Raw genomic sequence first — 17,379 nt, 5'->3', positions numbered from 1 at the left:
GGCGTGCATCTGACGCGGCAAGGGCGACCGCGAACCAGAGACCGGGGTCCCCGACGCCGTCCCATGCGCGCTGCATGGCCGCCGCTTGCGCTAATCGCTTGCGTCGGGCTCTCGACGCAGCTTTGGCGGTGCAGCCAGCCACCGTGCTGTGCCTGTGCCTTGTTTACTGCCGTCACAGGCGAACACCTGCGCGCCGCAAGTGACAGTGACATCTGCGCCAAACCCTCCTGTCTCTATCAACACCGCGCTCGCGCAGTCCGCACCTTCCGTCTTGCAGTTCCAGCAGTCGACCCACGTTCCTTTTTGTCGCCTACACTACGATGCCAGTGCGCCCGCGTCCTGCCCTTCCCACCGCGTAATATCCCACCTCCGTCACTCGTTCCGGCGCATCGGCCGCACCCGCTCCAGCCATGGGCATCGTGATCAACCAGGAGCCCGCGGCCCTCCCCGCCGCCGACCTGTCGCTGTTCCATGCCACGGACGAGCTGCTGTCCAACTCGCCGGTCCTCATTTTCTACGGCCCGACCTCGACCTCTGCGCAAACGACCAACTCGCGCATCCAGACCCACGTGTTCACCCCGGCCGGCTTCTCGAGCTATGCACGCCTTATCGTATCGCCCACGGCCTCCTTCTACAATGCCGTCACGTGTCTGCCGCGCGAGGAGCAGGGCGACGAGATATGTCGCGGCTTGGCCTTCAGTCTGTTCAAGTACTTTGTGGAGCTGCCCGCCGAGGTGAAGAGCGCGTGGGAGAGGCGCTACAGCACAAGAGCAAATATGCACATGGCGCCTGCCCTCTTCACTGAGCAGCACGCTGCCATTGTCGCGGCCAAGATGGTCAAGGTCGAGAACGTCGAGGACGTCATTGTGGATGTGCGCCATGCACTGGGAGAGCAGACCCTTTCGTGGGTGGACCTGGATGTCGTGCTGCCCCAGGGCAGTATACAGAAGGTCGACCTGCGCGAATCAGCGCAGTTCGAAGAGCCGGATGACGACCACCTCGAGCAGCAGTATGGACCATACGCGCCCGTCATTCGACTCTTCGGAGAGTCTACCTTCCTCCCAACCTCACGTTTACGTCGAGCACCCTCAAAAGCCAGCCAGCTCAATCGATCGCAGTCGTTCTCACGGAAGCAGAAGGAATCACTCCGCCGCGAAATGTGTGAGCTGTTAGACACAGAGGAGAACTATGTTAACAAAGTACATGACCTGGTCAACAACGTGGCGGTCGAATTCCGTAACAAGGCGAAACGCAGGTCATCTTCGAGCACCAGTCCTAATGAGCAGACGCTGCAAGGTCTTTTTCCTCCAAGCTTGGATCAAATACTTGAGATCAACTCGAGTTTCTTGGAGGAATTACGAGTCATCTTGGAAGAGACGGAGAACGGCGCGATTCAAGACATCGAGGAGTCTACAGATGACATCTTCATCGCTCCTTTGCGAAGCCAGAAGGATCCGCCAGACGTCACTGGAGCAGCAAGAGTCGCAAAGGCGCTTGTAGAATGGTTCCCCAAGTTTGGTGACTGCTATACAGATTACATGGCTGCACACGGCGACTTCTCACAATTGCTGAAAGCCTTCACCAGAGAGCCCGCCTCAAGCTTCTCGAGGAGGGTATATGAAACTGGCGAGCAGCGACTTACGTCGTTACTTATCGAACCTGTGCAGCGCCTGCCTCGCTACAATCTCTACATTGACCAGATCATCAAGCAGTTACCAGCCCGGCATCCAGCAATAAAGACATTTTTGAAAGCAAGAGATATCATTTCCGAAATTTGCTCAAGAGAGGGATCGACGGCACAGCAGATGAAAATTGTTGATCGCCTGCGGAAGATGACTTACCAGTGGCCATCTTCGTTCAGACCTCAAGGGAGACTGATCAGTGCCGTGGATGCTGTCGAATTGGCACCACCCTATCATGGAGAGCTCAGTGGTCCTGCCACTACCCCTGGGATCTTGCTACTTTTCTCTGACTTCCTCGTCATACTCCATAAGCCCAATGGATGCAATGCGAGCGCACGTAGTTTGATGGCCGATTTGGACACCCCTCGACTCACCGACACATCTGACGAGTCCGAGCTCGTGTTCCATCAATTTATCAGGCTGTGTGATGTCTTCGCCAGCGAGCACGCAGAATCCAGCATCGTTCAACTGTTGTCTCCGACTCCTCGTACAGTTCAGATAGGGCGGCCACCGACTCCAGATCGTCAGAACATTGGGCTTCGTATGTACTACGTGCAAGGTGCTTATGAGGGCCGCGCACAAAGAGTCGTCGAAGACATTGCCAAAGCTAGGGTAGAAGGCCGATTTGCAGAGGCCGAACGCGAGAGCTACAAATGGGAGGTGCGAAGCCGGCCTGGTGACCTCAATCTCTTCTCGGCTGTTACTGAAGAGACAGGAGATGCTCCACCTGAGGGTCGCAGAGAACCTGCGAAAGTCCAGGTTCTGATTGAAGCGTCAAAGTTCTCGCAGCCTATCGAAGTAGGTTATGATGGCGTTGAGGTGGTCATCAGGATAACAGTTCTGGATAACGGTTTCTACCTAATGGACATGAGCGGACCCAAAGGCTACCTTGCAAAGGACAAACTCACAAAGGTCGAGTTCCTGCCTGTGCTGACCAAACGCCTCGCCAACTACTTCCAACAGCGCAACAACGTGAAGAATCCCGTCTTGTCCGAAGCTTACCTCTTCCGGAATCAAATGATCCTCCAGTCACTGAGACTTCAGATGACAAATGTCGAAGAATGGAGAGAAATGAAGAGCAGGCCTGCCTCACCTGTCAAGCTACTTAGTAATATCTTTGGTGCAAGTGTCGGCAGGGAAGGTGGAGGACGGAGGCTTCAGCGTAACGCGCAGACCCTGGGAGATATTCCACGCATAGCGCCTCCTCCACAACTCGCACCAACACGGACCCACAGTCGTGACGGCCTCGGCTCGCGGCCCACCTCGTCAAGAAGCGGCTTCGAGGAGCTGCAAATGGTTGACTCTCTCACAAAGCTAGAAGACTCGCTGGCGAATATTACAATGGCCTTATCTGCCCGAAAGGGAAACATTGTCGGCCGATCGGTCCGCGCCAGAGTTGTCGCAGACGAGCTTGTGGTTAACGAGCTTTACAACTCCCTTCTTGAGACGCCTTCCAACCTAGACCTTGCCTCGCAATCTTCAGTCGACGTGCTCTTCGCCGTATTCGACAAGTTCCTGAATGTTGCCTGGAAAGAGCGGATGGGCCCAGTGTTATCCCATGCAACGTTTGTATCGTTGCAGATGCGATCCGACAGCATGTACCCCATGGAGTTCGAGGAGTATTTCCGCGCGACTTTTAATAGCCTCGCATCTCACAACCAGCGAGCGACACGAGTCATCATTCAGCTTCTAGCCGAATTACTCGATGGTACCAGCAATGATGGAGACCGTGGTATATTGACAGCTGCATTTGCCGAAATGATGGTACCCGCAGGGAACGCAAATGACTTCATATCGTTGATCGATCGTCTAGTACAAGACATCGACGCTCTGTTCCCTGCTGCGACACCTGGCTATGCAACACCGAATTTTGGCTCTATGGACGGGAAAAGTCGTCACAACGCTAGTGGCTCATTGAACTCGAATTCTCTCAGGCGGCGATTTGGCTTCGGCAACCTATCACGAGAGAACAGCAAGAATGAGAACGAATCCAAGGTCAGCCTACTATGGAGGTCTTTGAGCAAGAATAGCCACAGCCAAGAGAACTTCGCTGTCGCGGTGTCGAAATCTGGAAGTCAGTCTGTCGGGCGCTCCAACTCAATCGACAATGGCCGTCATTCGCCCAAACGCCCATCGTCACGCGATCGTCCAACCGTTCTAGGCGCTTTCCAGAATGATAGTGGAAGCCAGACCAACCGTTCAGCCTTAGGGACTATTGGTGAGATACCACCTTCGAGACTTGCCGTTCCTGTCCAGCCTCGCAGGAAGCGGCGTTCTTCTCTCAGCGACCTCAAGGAGTTACAGTTCACCGAAGAGGCGCCAACGTGGTCCTCACAAACTCCTCGCAGGCCCGAATCAACCTTGCCGAGAAACCGAGAAGTACGACAACCTCGGGAGAGTGTTTCCCCTCCTCGAACGCCTCTCCGCACCGCTGTATCTTCCCATAAGCATTCTTCGTCCATCCCCGGCCCGATGCGGTTGGGTTCACCGATGAGGAAGGAGAACGAGCCAGTCCTACCGGCTTCACGGAGAGGCAGTGTTGTGCCCGAATCGCGGCCGCCTCAGTCATCATCTACACGCAGGGGCAGCGTACAACCACCCACACCAGCAACACCTCGTCGAGAGAGTAGAGATGAGATTACAATCAAATCCTTCTCACAATCAACAACGGCGCACTCCAGAAGACGCAACGAATCCCTCACTAGTATACCCGCTCTAAGACCTATGACTGTCTCTATTGCTGGTTTGTCAGAACGTGCAGGTTCCGGAAATACCGCCAGATTACCTCCATCCACTCCTCGCTCACCCATCAAAGCTATTGTACCCTCAGGGACGATCAACGGCAATGGTCCGGGCACTATCTCGACAGGCACGCCTCGCAGGCTTCGAATGCAGTCACCACAGAAGCTACGCGAGCGACTTCAGACCCAACAAAAAGACATTGAGAGCGCGTCGCAAGATTTGCAGAGCGTCTTAAACGATATCGGCCACGAGCTGACAGCTAAGAGCACTCCCCGTCTCCACCCTCAAACATCTGCCCCTTCTTTGGGATCGGGAACGCCCACCAAAGCACAGTCTATGACGCTAGAAGCTCGCATAGCCTCCTTCGAGAAGCAGGCAAGGGCCACCCTCGACGCCCTTACCACCCGTTCCGCCACCATCGCGCAAGATGTCACCACCTCTCTTCAAGTCTCCGAAGCACGAGTCAAACAGCTCGATCAGCTTTATCGCGATTCCAACGCCGAGAATGAGGCTTTGTACGCCCGCTTCAATGAAGAACTGGAGAAGGTGACGAGCAGCGTGCGCAGAGGCAGGGCTGGTGAAGAGGCTGAACGTCGCATGAGGGCTAGCGAGGAGGAGTGTGCACGGCTGAGGAAGGAAAACGCGCGACTGAAGAGGGAGGTGGCAGGTTTAAAAGCGCAGATGAGAGAGTGAGTGAGTCGCACTCGCCGCTCTCTCTTCATCTCATCATGCCGCAAAGGCTTATTTGTTGACGCTCGCAGGTGGCTTCCACTCGCCAGTCAGTTTGCAGCACGATTACTTGTCGGCTTCTACTTTCTTCTCGTCGAGATGGCCACAACAAGCACCACCCTCTTGCTGTATTATCTGCGGACGTCCACCTCATTCCTCCTCACACCTGTTTTGGTATTACTTGGACGTCGTCGCATCGGAAGCGGGAGTATTGATTGAGCATTAATGGCAGGAGCATTGCATAGGATATGAAGCATGATCAGCGGTTTCCATCATATCATTGCAGGAGTTTGAGCATGGAGAAGGGCATTATACCACTTGCATATTTATCAGAACGAATCCATTGGACTACATCGTGCTTCTTGTATCGCTGGCGAATGTGATGACTTTGCTTGAGGTCGCGATTGCTGTTATTTGTCGCACTTGCCCTGGTTTACGTCAGTCGCAGCAACGCCCTCAGTCTGCGCGCCTCACCACACCATCGAGATAAGCGACATGCCCCCGAGACGAATTCGCAAGCATCAAGCTCATTGGACGGCCGAGTCCGCGCACCAATAACCGGTGACGCTCCTCGGCTGCTGGCGGCCTAATTCTCAGCCTGACGCATGCAGTGCGCCTCGTGCCGCGAGGGTCTCTTTCCATACAACAGGGTTCCCATATCCGAGCTAATGCAGCGTGCGAGACGCGGGACTCAAAGAGACCCTTCGGCTCTTGGAAGAGGCTGTGCTGCGTTGGCAGCTGCGGCGCTGGTGATAAAGATGCAGGTTCCCACTTGGAATAGCTGCACCACACTTGTACACAGTCTTTCGGCTTCTTCGTTTCCGGTGATGCTGAAACACTGGTGGAGGCAGTAACCACGTTGACCTCGGTGGTGAGGCGGATGTTAAATTGCAGCCAGCTTACGCTGCTCTCATACTCGGTATTTATGATACTACTTGATCCAGTTCCAAGGCTTACAAACGACAAGAAAGTACTTTACACTGAACCAAGGTGTAGCGCGAGGCTGTCCAGTCTCGCGCTGTTCCAATCTCGGGAGAAAATAATGATCATCTAAACTACGTACCCCGAACGGACCAACCGCATGTGGTGCTATGGCCCAACGAATGGTTTCTGGATTCCATGATTCGATCTAGCAGACCGGATCTTGATTTGATCAACTTTTCGACATTAGCAGCAGAATTAGGTCTACCGACCACTCCTTCTACCTCTTGCAGTCACCTCCTCTTCGCGCAGGACCTCTCGTTAGAGGACACCGATGTTCTTCAACCTCGCGCCTTCTTGCCATCGATTCCACCATCAAAGACATACTCCCCTTTGATGGTGGATGATGCACCCGCACCTGTCTTGACCCCCTCGAGGAGCTCGACGTCCGGGGACGCTTCCGAGTCAGTCCTTGACTCGCCGGCCCCGTTGACGTCGAAGCCTCCCCGTTCCCTTTGCAACAAGTTCAATCATTCAAGCGGTTCTGCAATTCAGCAGCGATTGAAGTAAGCCATCATCCCCGGAATCCCTGCAAGTCGCCAGCTAACAATAACGTAGAACCCACGCAAAGGAAAATAAAGACAAAGACACTGTGTACACGTGTAGCGAATGCCCTGTATCCTATCGCCACCCTAAGAACCTCCGCGATCACATACAATCCAAACATCAGGGCAAACGATACACGTGTACTATCAACGGGTGCGGAGAAATATTAGCGCACAAGAAGAACTTGAAAAGACACAAAGAAAAGAAGCACGGGAGTTTTGCGAGCCAAACAGTCTCACCGCTCTGAGACCACAGCTGCATTTCCGAAAAGTGAGTGGTCAGTCTAATGTCAAGATTTTGATCAGCCAGGACCTGAATTGGTTCCCATTAGCGACACAGCGGCGGGCAGGCCATGTTCTATGAATACGTTTTCTCAATACGTTATACCGATACGTCTTCTCAATACGTTACACCGATACGTTACACAAGCTGGCAATTTGTGGGGATCCCTACAACCATGGGACTGACGCAGTGACAAAGAGATAAGTCTGTGATTGGTTGTTTCTAGATCGATGCCCTACAGGACGTCGAAATAGACGAACACAGCCAGTCACAGGCCTTTCTCATACTTCTGTCACATGTTAAGGGGGGTCTGCACGTTCTTGCAAGGCCCCCCCCCCCCCCCCTATGGGGAGATAAGCTAGCAGTTTTTTCCCTTTCCAACGGCCTGCCCCGGACGGGGAGTTTGATGATCATTTGCGTAGCGGCGGTTTCATTTGTTTGAACGCTCCATACGTTTTTACCCAAGAAAGGGTGGCAGCGATCCTCATTGTTGCGTCTTGGCGACTGTAGCCATGCTACAATTTTTTGAGAGTATAGGTGTAGCATGGCTGCAGTCCCGATACGCAACGCTGTAGAACAAGGTAAGTGCGGCTGCTCAATCTGTACGAGGCAGAACTTGGCTAATCTCTGTGGAGTGTCACGCTCTTTGATAGCTCTTGCATACGTTTTAGCTGTTTTTCTTTTGCTTAGCTTGGTGTGGTGGTCAAACCTACACCTTGCTAGAGTTTGCCTAATGGCAGACGTAGGTTGTTGGTTCGAACCCAGCAGCCGTCAAGGCCACTCTTGTGTGCCAGACCTACATACCGCTTACGAGCAGTATTTCCTCAGACGAATGAGATGGGGACTTGCTAGAAGGAGTGGAGAATGCTCCTTGTTTAAGCCTTACAGGGATTTTTCCTCACGAGGTTTTACTCTGTGAGGGTACAAAGCATATACGTTATGCTGATTGGAAGAGTACAGCGTGGAAAGATGAAAGTACATGAGTGTGCTATGTGAGGTCGTGAGTTAAGTGGAGCAAACGTACTGTCTTCTAGATTATCTAGTGTAGTATCACTACAATGACCGAACATCAACACCACCTTCACACTCCTCATAACTCGGCGGCCACACCCACCCACCCTCCTCATACACCGGCACTGCCTCCCCCTCCGCCTCCTCCTTCCCACACTCCCCCGCCACCAAATCCCCGACATCAACCCACATCAACACCCTCGTAACCCCCGTCTCCCTGCACTTCTCCACTCTACCCATCCTCCCCTCTCTTTTACTAACCGCCTCAGTCAGCGCCCGCTGGAGCTGCTCACGCCGCAACTCCTTCTCGAACCGGAACTCAAGCGCCACTTGGTCTGCAATAGGGACCTCCGGGTCGGGCGACACGGCATGCGAGGTGTACGCGCAGCGGTGCAGGAGACGCGTGTAGCGCGCGACCAGAGCGAGAGGGTAGGCTGGAAGGGGCAGGGGGTCATTGTACAGGGGCTTGGGCGCGATGAAGGGGGATTCTGGAGGGGTTAGGAAGTGCTTTCTGGCACGGCAGTGCATTCACGTACCGAGGGTGGACAGGCTGCACACGAAGTCCTGGGCGAACAGCGAGGCGCGCGCTTTCCGCGCTTCCGGGAGCGAGGCTTCGGTGATGGGGCATGGGGTTCGTTGGTGTTTCCGGGTGAGTACTTCTTGGGCCCATAGTTCCATCAACTTGACGCGGTGGTTTGCGGGGCGGGGCTTTGCCTCTTGGAAGCGGATTTCGATGATGTAGGGTGAGGTGTTTGCGTGGCGGGTTATGCGGCAGCCCCAGTTTGCGAAGTCGTGGGCGACGAAGGAGACGCTTGTTAGGTACGGACGCGGGTGGTGTGGTGTGTAGATGAGGTAGTACATTTTGGCTTTGGACCTGTTCTGATTCGGTGTGGAGGATGCAGGTAGATGTTATCTGCGAGTAAAGCCAAACGTGGGGACTGATTGCTGTGATATACGGTTTGCTTCAAGGGGGTTGGGAGGTATGGAATGGGAGGTCTTCCGAGGATTTTGAAGATGTCGTGGTGAGTTTTCGACAATGTTTGTGAATAGTCGAGTTATGACTGTACTCGGCTACAATATATACAATCTTCACGAGCAAGCATGTTGTCACAATTATGTCTTATACAAAGTAGCAGTCCGGTCATGCAGCACCACATTCCTTCAGCCCTACTAGCGGGCGCCTACAAAATGCTCTACTTCATCCACAATCCTAGCGACAACATAATAATACGTACTAACAACCCCTTGATCGTGCTTCAACACCAGAAAAGTGGCTGGCTCACCGCAACATCCCTTGACGAACTGCTGTCCTTGCATCCAGAATGGCAACCCAAGCCCGATCCCTGGAGCGCGCGGCGCCAGAAAGCCACTGAGCTTGTTTCGCGCGCGTGCGGCTCAGTCCTCGCTAGTCTCAGCCCTACACTTGCATTTGCGCCATCGTACACGCCGTCTGGGGCGGCAGCTATGGTCGCGCTGCTAAACGAGGGCGCGCCGAACGACGCTCCAGTCCCAGCTGAGCGCGCGGGAGAAGCTCCGATAGGCGGCGCCAGGAATGGAAGCTCCTCTAGGAGTGCACCTGGAATACGTCCTGAGGGCTCAGACCGCAATTCAGCGCCGAAGAGATGGATGACGGCTTTGGAGTATAGATGGTATCGAGATCAGGGCTTGCGGACCCCGGAGACGGGTTGGCTGGTGTGCAATGAGGGTGAACGTCCGTTCAGGTATCGGCTGCTTTTCGGGGAATGGGACCTCGACGAGAGCTCTGAGTATCAGGTCGAGAGTTTGAGGGGTGCTTAGTCGAACACAGAACTTGGTGTGTGTCGAGTGGATTTCTGCATGGGCTGTTTGTTCAGCGAGACTTCTACGAAGCTTTGCCATGCTATTGGTCAGGCGTAGTTAGCATACCTGCATGATTTCCATTAGCGAAACGTGCCATCTTTCTCTCGATATCCGGTGAGCCTTGTGAGCCTAAGACGCTGTCGTTTAACGAGCAAGCGTCTTTCACTATGCACTGGATGATGCTATTTTTCTGACTGCCATGCATATGCAGCAACTTGAGACGCGTCCAGACGATGCTGCGGCCTGTTAGATCTCGAGGAGTGTATCCTATGCTGTCTTGGCTTGAGGCTGGCTGAGCGGTGTTTAGCATAGGTGGTGAAGAGGCTCAGCTGGACAGGTGCAGGAACGCTAGGCTAGCGGGCATGGGAATAGCAACCACCCAATCCAGTGGCCAGTAAGTAGGAGCTACTTATGCGCTCTTGAGCCTATCTGGCTGGCTTAAGTCTAAACGTTTGTTGCTCGACTGATGCATTGTTATGGGGGACCAAGCATCTGCTTGTCATCAAGTACGTTGGGTATAACACTACCAAATCCTATCTTTACAGATCTAAACGCCAGCTCCGGACCGTTTGGAACGCCCACATTCTTCGTGCTCGTCATCTGTATCATCGACTCATGTATGGTCTCGGTTGCTTTCGTTCAAACAATGTCTTCAACTGGGCAGTTGGGGTGCAGAACATACACGGCCTTGCCGCCGGCTTCAGACTGGCCTTGCTCATCCGCAAGACCCTCGCCCCGAATCAGCATGAGGTATTGTTCCTGCACGATGTGTTAGCACAAATCCATACCGCCGTTCAGTGATGTAACGTACCTTGACTACCTTCTTCAATACCTTCTTGGCAAGCGCCCTCTCTGCCTCAAGGTCTTCCTGGGTCTCCATCTCACTCTCCTTCTGCTCCAGATACCACACCAGCAGCTCTTCTTCCTCAACACCATCCTGCGTCTCCTCTTGGTCGTCGTTGACCCTGCGCACGAACATGTTCCGCATCGCAATATACTTGTCGTGTGTGATCTTTGTCTTCTCTCGCGGTGCCGGCGCAGGTGTTTCTGTGCGGGCGCGCTCGGCCATCAGAGTATCGTCTTCAGCTTCAGCCGCAGCAGCTGCTGCAAGAACAGCCTCGTCATCATCGTCTTCCATTTCGACATCGTCTTTCTCGACTGAGATAATTGACTGACGAAGTAGATTGTACGCCTCTTTCACGAACTCTGGTGTGACATCCTGTACACAGTTCGCCTTTGCAATAGCTTCAGACAATCGAATCATCGACTCAAGTTGACGGACTGTGATGCGGTAACTGTTGCGTCCAATGCCACCCTGCGCATCATCAGCGCGCAGCTCCTTGTACCTCTCAACCAGCGACTCGCGCGCTTCTTCCGTGAACTCGGGACGGAACGTCTTTGCAAATCGAATGTAGCGCTGCAGTTGCTCGGTGGAGAACTCGGGCTGGACGAACTCATCCCGGTCTTTGTGTATGCCCACGATGTGTTCGGCGAGATGACGGTCGACGGCTTCATCGCACTCATCGAGTACGACAAAGAAGAGATCGAAACGGGACATAATGGGTGCTGACATGTTCACATTGGCGCGAAGCGTTGTCTTGCGGTTGTAGCGTCCGCCAACGGGATTGGCAGCGGCAAGAATGGATGTGCGAGCATTCAGCGTAGCTTGGATACCAGCTTTGGCAATAGAGATAGTCTGCTGTTCCATAGCTTCGTGGATGGCGACTTGGTCGCTAATGTCCATCTTGTCGAATTCGTCAATGGCACAGATGCCATTGTCCGCAAGCATGAGAGCTCCAGCTTCGATGGTGAATTCGCCAGTCTCCTCGTCCTTGACGACCGCGGCTGTCAGACCAGCTGCCGACGAAGCTTTGCCAGATGTGTAGACAGCGCGAGGCAAAAAGCTGCAAACGTACTTCAAGAATTGCGACTTCGATGTGGAAGGATCACCAACGATGCAAATATTGATGTCTCCACGCAAGGCCATGCCTTCAGGCGTCTCTTTCGACACACCACTCATCAGCTGAAGAAGAATACCCTTCTTAATGACCTGGTGGCCGTAGACCATAGGAGCGATTGAGTCGACAAGTCGCATGAAGATGTTGGGCTTGTGCACCATATCCTTCAAGTCCTGGATTTCCGCCGCGGTAAGAGTTGCAAGGTACTCTTCCTGAGCCTCTTCCCCGGATGTCGCATTAGACTCAATTTGACCTTGATGTAAAGATGCTAGAATATTACTAGCCTGGCCATTGAGATGGTGGTTCGACGGTGCTCCAGGTGTTGTGTGGTCGGGTGAGATCATACAGGCCAGGAAAGACATGCGGTAGGTTAAGTCACGGACACCAAGCGCCTTAAGACCACTGACACCAGATCCGCCAGCGTCGTTGCCTCGCGATGCATTCGATGTGTCCCTCATAGCTTGGGGCCGCACACCTGGTACGCGGAATTGACTAACATCTGGAATGACAATAGCCGTGCCGGTGAATATGCACTTCTCTCCAGCCTTTGCACGATCGACCATCTCTCCTCGCAGAATGACATCCATCGTTCGAGGCATGCTGCCCGTGGGGATCTCTGAACTGTTTTCCTGGATGCGTACCTTCTGCCAATCCACGAAAGTGGATTGTCTGATGTCTAAGCGCCACCCCTCGCGGTTCATACATGTGACATTGGGACATTGTGTCGGTTCTGTGTACTTGAAAGTCTGCTCTATGTTTGGCACGACAGTGTTGCAGATCTCGCAAACGAAGGTCGCCATAGACAACTCCGGCCGTACTTCAGATGTGCGTGTAGCTGTACCTGAGATGGAAAGGAGGCTGCCGATGGAAGTGGTGCGCAGCTGGCGAATGCGCGAAACCAGGGGCAAGTTGTAGAATGCTAGAGTAAACAGCTTGTCCGTCTGCTGGTTGGCCGTCTTCTCCTTCAAACTGTCGTTCTGACTTGTGGCGTTTTCTGCAAGCGAGGCAGCGGTGACCGAAGATGTCGACTCTGGCTGCCTGTGCTGGCGGAAGTATTGTGGCTCGTACTTGGCGAGCAAGCTGTGGAGGGCGCGAATCATGTATGGCAAGAAGCGATAGTATTCGCTAGCAATGGCCTGCGCGAGGATGCCATCTTCATGCCTCATAAGGTGTGTGTAATCGACGTAGAGGGTCGACAGCTGGTAGAGCTTCATGCCTCGAATTTGCGCGATGTAATATTTGTCTGTTGTGGCGACGCTCGATACGGGTAACACTGAGGACGACGGTTCTTCTGTGTAGCTATTTGGGTGTCAGCGTTATTTCGAGATGGTCTTGCTGCGTCACCCACTTCTCCAAGAACTCTTGGAAACGGAGTGCCAAAGTTTCTCCGGTAACGTCCACCACCTTGGGGATGTCTGTTCTGGGTCCATTGGGTCGTCGAGTGCCTCCTCTTGCGCCTACGACCTCGTCATCTGGAAATGCTTCAATGTCGCTGTTCGCGCCGTTGCTCTCTGAAGGCGGTCCGCGGGGCCTTGCAGAGGAAGACCGTATGCCTGACGACCGTGGTGTTGGACCGCCGGCGGTGCTTGCTGGGGTCGCGGCAAGATCTGAGTGCAGGACAGCATCTAATAGCGAGGACATGGTGGGCTGCTGGTGCTCGTGTCGCTGTTGGCTTTGATGTGGGGTTAAGGGACGCGTTTTTGTCGCGTTATCGACCGAGCAACCGCGTTCTGCGCTAGACTAGATTAGGGGTTAATTGATATTTGGCCAGCTTTTGAAGAAGACATGTAGCGGTGTTGCACAATTTGGGAATGTCAAATGATGCATTCTTTGATATTTAAGTGCCATTAAGGCCTACGGAACCTGGCTTAAGGTCGATGCAAGAGAAAGGGTATACAACTCAAGTAATCCCACCCTACTGTGCTCTCATTCAAATGAGAACCAGTCCATGCAACGCCGGACTCTGAGAGCCACAAAAGCCGAAAATCCTTACAACGCCGAGATAGTGTCGCTTTGCAGTCGACTAGGTCAATTGACTGTATGCTGGCATGAGGTCAATCAACGAGATGCCGACATCTAGTCGTTCAGGGTAACATCGTAGTTATGCTTCTCCTCAGCATCGTCGCCGTGCAGGCGCACACGATAGATGCAGGTATTTGGTGCTCCCCAGTTGGACGTGACCTGCACGACAACTTTGCTGGTGGGGACCGTAAGCTGGGCATCGAGATCGAAGGTCTGTACGTGGTTGGATGCGTGGATGTTGTACTTGAAAGAGCCCAAGCAAACATAGCCGAGCTCTCGGAGGTCTCCTGGATCCAGACACTTGTTGTGGCTATGGCCGTAGTGTTGTTCGATCGGCTGGTCGGTTTCCGCCCAAAGCTCGATGTTTCGGGGTGCTTTCTCGATGTTGCCCGTAGGGGACATGCTCATTGGCGCATGTTCAACAGTGACTTGCTTGGGGAACATGTAACGGGGTAGAGAAACTCCGAGTCGAGCGTAGCCTTTCATCGGGTTAGGCGCTGCACACCAGCACTCGCCGAACTCGTCCCACTTTGATAGAGCAGCTTTGGGGGGGTTCGCCCGTCGTGTACTGCCAATCACCCTACTCATCAGTGACGGCGAGCCATTGTCAAAGGTCGATGAAGTATGGACAGGGTCGACAAGAGCACCCATGCCAGTCGAGAAGTAGTTGGGCTTCTTAAGGTTGAGTTCATAGTTAGCGATGAGGTTGCTCTGTGCAAGGGACTGGAGGCGAATGGAATCCATCAAAGTCTTGCGCGCTTCAGTCTGGATCAGTGAAGTGATTATCGTCTCATGTGTCTTTAGAGACTCGACGATTTTCCGGTTAACGTCTGCGGAGATAGTATCGTAGTGTTGCTGCATAGCCTTAACAAACTCATCGCGGCCTACGATCTGCGGTCGGGCTGTAGGCTTGGTAACATCGATGAGTGTACTGTCCAAGTCTTGCACCTTCTGTCTATTCGCTTTGAGGAACTCGATCCAAGTAGGGTCGCCGCTTTTAGCTTGTGCTTTGCTCAAAAGGGCGGTCCAGAATTCGTCAGTGATTTCGAGCCGCTCGTCTGGCAGACGGCGGATGACAATCAGCTCCGGTAGCTCTGCCTTGATCTTGTCGATGGCACTCTCAAGTTCCTCGAACTTTCCCACATACTCCCTGTGGTTCTTCCACATGCGTGACCAGAAGAGATGGTCGTCTCCAGTTCCTTCACCATACAGCCAGGTGATGAGAACCCTTGTTTCGTTGTACTTATGTTCTGCAGGCTGGATCCAGTCCGCCGTGTCATACCAAGACGCTGTGATGCGATTGCGAACAGCAGTATGCAAGGCGACTTTGCGAGTAGGGTCTGAGAACGTAGAAGATGCCATGGCTGTGAACATCACGATGCAGCTGATCAACATCACGACCCAAAACACTTTCTGGACAAGTGATAGCCATGGCCACTCCGGCTCATCCTCGAGTATCTCACTGTTCGTGATATCATCACCTGGCTCGACCCCACCTAGCCACTGCTTGACAGCTTCGGGACGGTTAGGCCTAGTCTGGGGAGATGGTCGGGATTGAGTGACGATCAGCTGCTCCGGTCGTCGCTCAATACGTGACTGAGATTGCGGGTCCGATCGTACGTCTGTTCGTACATCATAACGCGGTGAAGGGCGAAGTCCCGGCAGTGTTGCCAGCCCGGGAGAGGCTTGTGATGAAGTCTTCGGTGGAGGTGGTCCGAAACGCTTTAGCCGCGCACGCTCTTCTGCAAGGCGCTCGTCAACAAACGCATCGATGTCCGCCATATCGGTTGTAGCTTTAGCGCTGAGAGGGACTCTCGCTGATGGGCCATTGGGGCGCAGGATGCTCTTGGTTACGATGGTCTTGGTGACAGTGTTCTTGGGTACTGGTGTAGGTTCTGGTGATGAGGACAGCCGGAAGTTGTCACGTTGTTGCTCTTGTAGCATACCGGCCTCGTGCTCCATGCCAAACGACTTCGATGTATGTGACTTCGATGTGGTACCAAGTGAAAAAGCTAGGTCGTCATCGCTGAATGGAGCATCAGGTGTCTCGGAGAAAGTGAAGGGAGCGGGTGCTGGAGGAGGGGAGGAGCGTTCATGAGGTGGGGATTTGCGCGCGTTGTTGCTGTTAAGCGCACCGCTCATCCTTGCCTCCTTACCCAACTCGTCGACGCTGTCGGAGTTCTCGTCTTCTTCTTCTTCGTCGTCACGAGCGACAGCGTCACCTCGCTGGTTCTGGAATGCTTGTGCGAAACCAGTAGCGGAGATGGCAAGTTCCTCTGCAGCACCGACACGACCACTGGCGCCATAGGCATTCGACCTGCGAGCCTTGACTTTTGCGAGTGGTCCTTGCCTGCGTTGGCGAGTGCCGCCCGCGGTCATAGTCGTCACAACAGACTGCTCGAGGATGGAACCAGCCTTGGAACTCAGACGTCCAGATCGACGTGGCGTGGGCCCGCCCAAGCCAGTCAATTGCGACATGATGAGGTGTTGAAGTCAAAGATAGGAAAAGGTACAACAATGCCTGGGCAGACAATTGTGGTGAGGCTGTGTGATTGTAAGTCTTGATATGATGTGAAGGGTTCAAATGTAGAGTTGAGAAGAAAGGAGATGAACGCCGGCGTTCAGTGTGGAAAGAAGAAAGTGTCGTGGGGTTGAAGAAAAGTGACGGGGGAGAGCAGACTTTTTGAGAGCAGGAAATCGGGCAATGACTCCACAATAGCAGAGGCTGGACAATAGACTCAACAATAGCAGGAATCGAGGGGCTGGTGCTGAGGTTCGCCTCAAGAAGTGAGGTGAAGGTGAACGTTGCCCTCTGACTTGGACTAGCAGCAAAAGGATCGAGGAGATGGGCAGTGAATCACCGAAGCACGAATGTCGTACAAACTTACACTGTCGGTTTAGCAGTCTACAAATAAAAATGGGCCGTGAAATCTCGTGTTCCGAGGTCCAAATTCCTTCTCTTGCTCTTGCTCTGCCAATTGCGACGTTGTTGATGCTGGATCCTTGTGGTGGCAGGGTTCCCAAACACGTGTAGCGGAGATCGTCAACGCGTCGCAACCCAAGATAACGGCGTCAATAGGATAAATTTTGATCTTTCTCGTGTTCGGAACGGTTTGCGATCATAGTTTCTGAGCTGAACGCGCCCGCGACTGTATATGGCGGTGGTGATGAGAATGAGACGTGAGTTGTGAAGTGTCGAGGCGCGTGTGCAAGGGTTGGACATCGTCTTTCCCGAATGTGGTAGTTCGCGCCCGTGCACATCAACGAACAAAGACAATAATACACAGCTACAACAAAGAGGTACAGTAGTAAAAACAGTCCAGAAGATTGTTGTTGACATCGGCGCGTACTGGATTGTGCCGTTGAGCTACATGGCCAACCTCTGGCGGATGCTGAATCGATGTCGCACCTTCCTCGATGCGGCGCCATGGACCCTGACTCTCCGTGACCTATGTAAGAGCGTGGCAACAACACTACTAGCGACTAGATTATACAGTAGAGCCGGGAGGTATCTGGGTAGTTGGATGCTGTTCTCTTCTGTGTCAAATGAGAGTTTAGTGTCGCCTGCTTCTCTATCCACGGAACTT

General features: G+C 53.5%; 7 protein-coding genes across 7 annotated transcripts; 4 read left to right on the top strand and 3 right to left on the bottom strand.

Annotated features, from left to right (window-relative positions):
- Nucleotides 1-161: 161 nt before the first annotated feature.
- Nucleotides 162-5,601, top strand: C7974DRAFT_404706 (uncharacterized protein). The gene has a single exon (XM_046142973.1). It carries the CDS (start codon nt 411-413, stop codon nt 5,115-5,117), a length of 4,707 nt encoding a protein of 1,568 aa, XP_045992295.1. The 5' UTR covers nt 162-410; the 3' UTR covers nt 5,118-5,601.
- A 539-nt stretch (nt 5,602-6,140) lies between these two features.
- On the top strand, nt 6,141-7,056 carry C7974DRAFT_72879 (uncharacterized protein). Its single transcript, XM_046147159.1, has 2 exons — nt 6,141-6,640; nt 6,693-7,056. Exons 1-2 carry the CDS (start codon nt 6,273-6,275, stop codon nt 6,925-6,927), a joined length of 603 nt encoding a protein of 200 aa, XP_045992294.1. The 5' UTR covers nt 6,141-6,272; the 3' UTR covers nt 6,928-7,056.
- Nucleotides 7,057-7,265: 209 nt separating this feature from the next.
- On the top strand, nt 7,266-8,136 carry C7974DRAFT_404704 (uncharacterized protein). The gene is made up of 2 exons (XM_046142972.1): nt 7,266-7,543; nt 7,598-8,136. The coding sequence occupies exons 1-2, from the start codon at nt 7,507-7,509 to the stop codon at nt 7,879-7,881; spliced, it is 321 nt and encodes a 106-aa protein (XP_045992293.1). The 5' UTR covers nt 7,266-7,506; the 3' UTR covers nt 7,882-8,136.
- C7974DRAFT_72883 (uncharacterized protein) lies at nt 7,725-9,009 on the bottom strand. Its single transcript, XM_046147160.1, has 2 exons — nt 8,510-9,009; nt 7,725-8,461 (listed from the first exon to the last, which is right to left on the bottom strand). The coding sequence occupies exons 1-2, from the start codon at nt 8,832-8,834 to the stop codon at nt 8,016-8,018; spliced, it is 771 nt and encodes a 256-aa protein (XP_045992292.1). The 5' UTR covers nt 8,835-9,009; the 3' UTR covers nt 7,725-8,015.
- A 116-nt stretch (nt 9,010-9,125) lies between these two features.
- C7974DRAFT_404701 (uncharacterized protein) lies at nt 9,126-10,113 on the top strand. Its single transcript, XM_046142971.1, has 2 exons — nt 9,126-9,814; nt 9,879-10,113. The coding sequence occupies exon 1, from the start codon at nt 9,162-9,164 to the stop codon at nt 9,768-9,770; it is 609 nt and encodes a 202-aa protein (XP_045992291.1). The 5' UTR covers nt 9,126-9,161; the 3' UTR covers nt 9,771-9,814; nt 9,879-10,113.
- Nucleotides 10,114-10,173: 60 nt separating this feature from the next.
- On the bottom strand, nt 10,174-13,445 carry C7974DRAFT_72838 (MCM2/3/5 family-domain-containing protein). Its single transcript, XM_046147158.1, has 3 exons — nt 13,119-13,445; nt 10,624-13,069; nt 10,174-10,571 (listed from the first exon to the last, which is right to left on the bottom strand). Exons 1-3 carry the CDS (start codon nt 13,409-13,411, stop codon nt 10,452-10,454), a joined length of 2,859 nt encoding a protein of 952 aa, XP_045992290.1. The 5' UTR covers nt 13,412-13,445; the 3' UTR covers nt 10,174-10,451.
- Nucleotides 13,446-13,846: 401 nt separating this feature from the next.
- C7974DRAFT_437503 (UNC-like C-terminal-domain-containing protein) lies at nt 13,847-16,270 on the bottom strand (the record flags this gene model as incomplete). Its single annotated transcript, XM_046145196.1, has 3 exons — nt 13,847-15,388; nt 15,529-15,609; nt 15,647-16,270. The coding sequence occupies 3 exons, from the start codon at nt 16,268-16,270 to the stop codon at nt 13,847-13,849; spliced, it is 2,247 nt and encodes a 748-aa protein (XP_045992289.1).
- Between the last annotated feature and the right edge of the window lie 1,109 nt (nt 16,271-17,379).

Source organism: Boeremia exigua, assembly GCF_020726555.1.
Source record: "Boeremia exigua strain MPI-SDFR-AT-0100 chromosome Unknown C7974scaffold_13, whole genome shotgun sequence".
NCBI lineage: Eukaryota > Fungi > Ascomycota > Dothideomycetes > Pleosporales > Didymellaceae > Boeremia > Boeremia exigua.
This window is presented reverse-complemented; position numbering and strand designations above follow the sequence as displayed.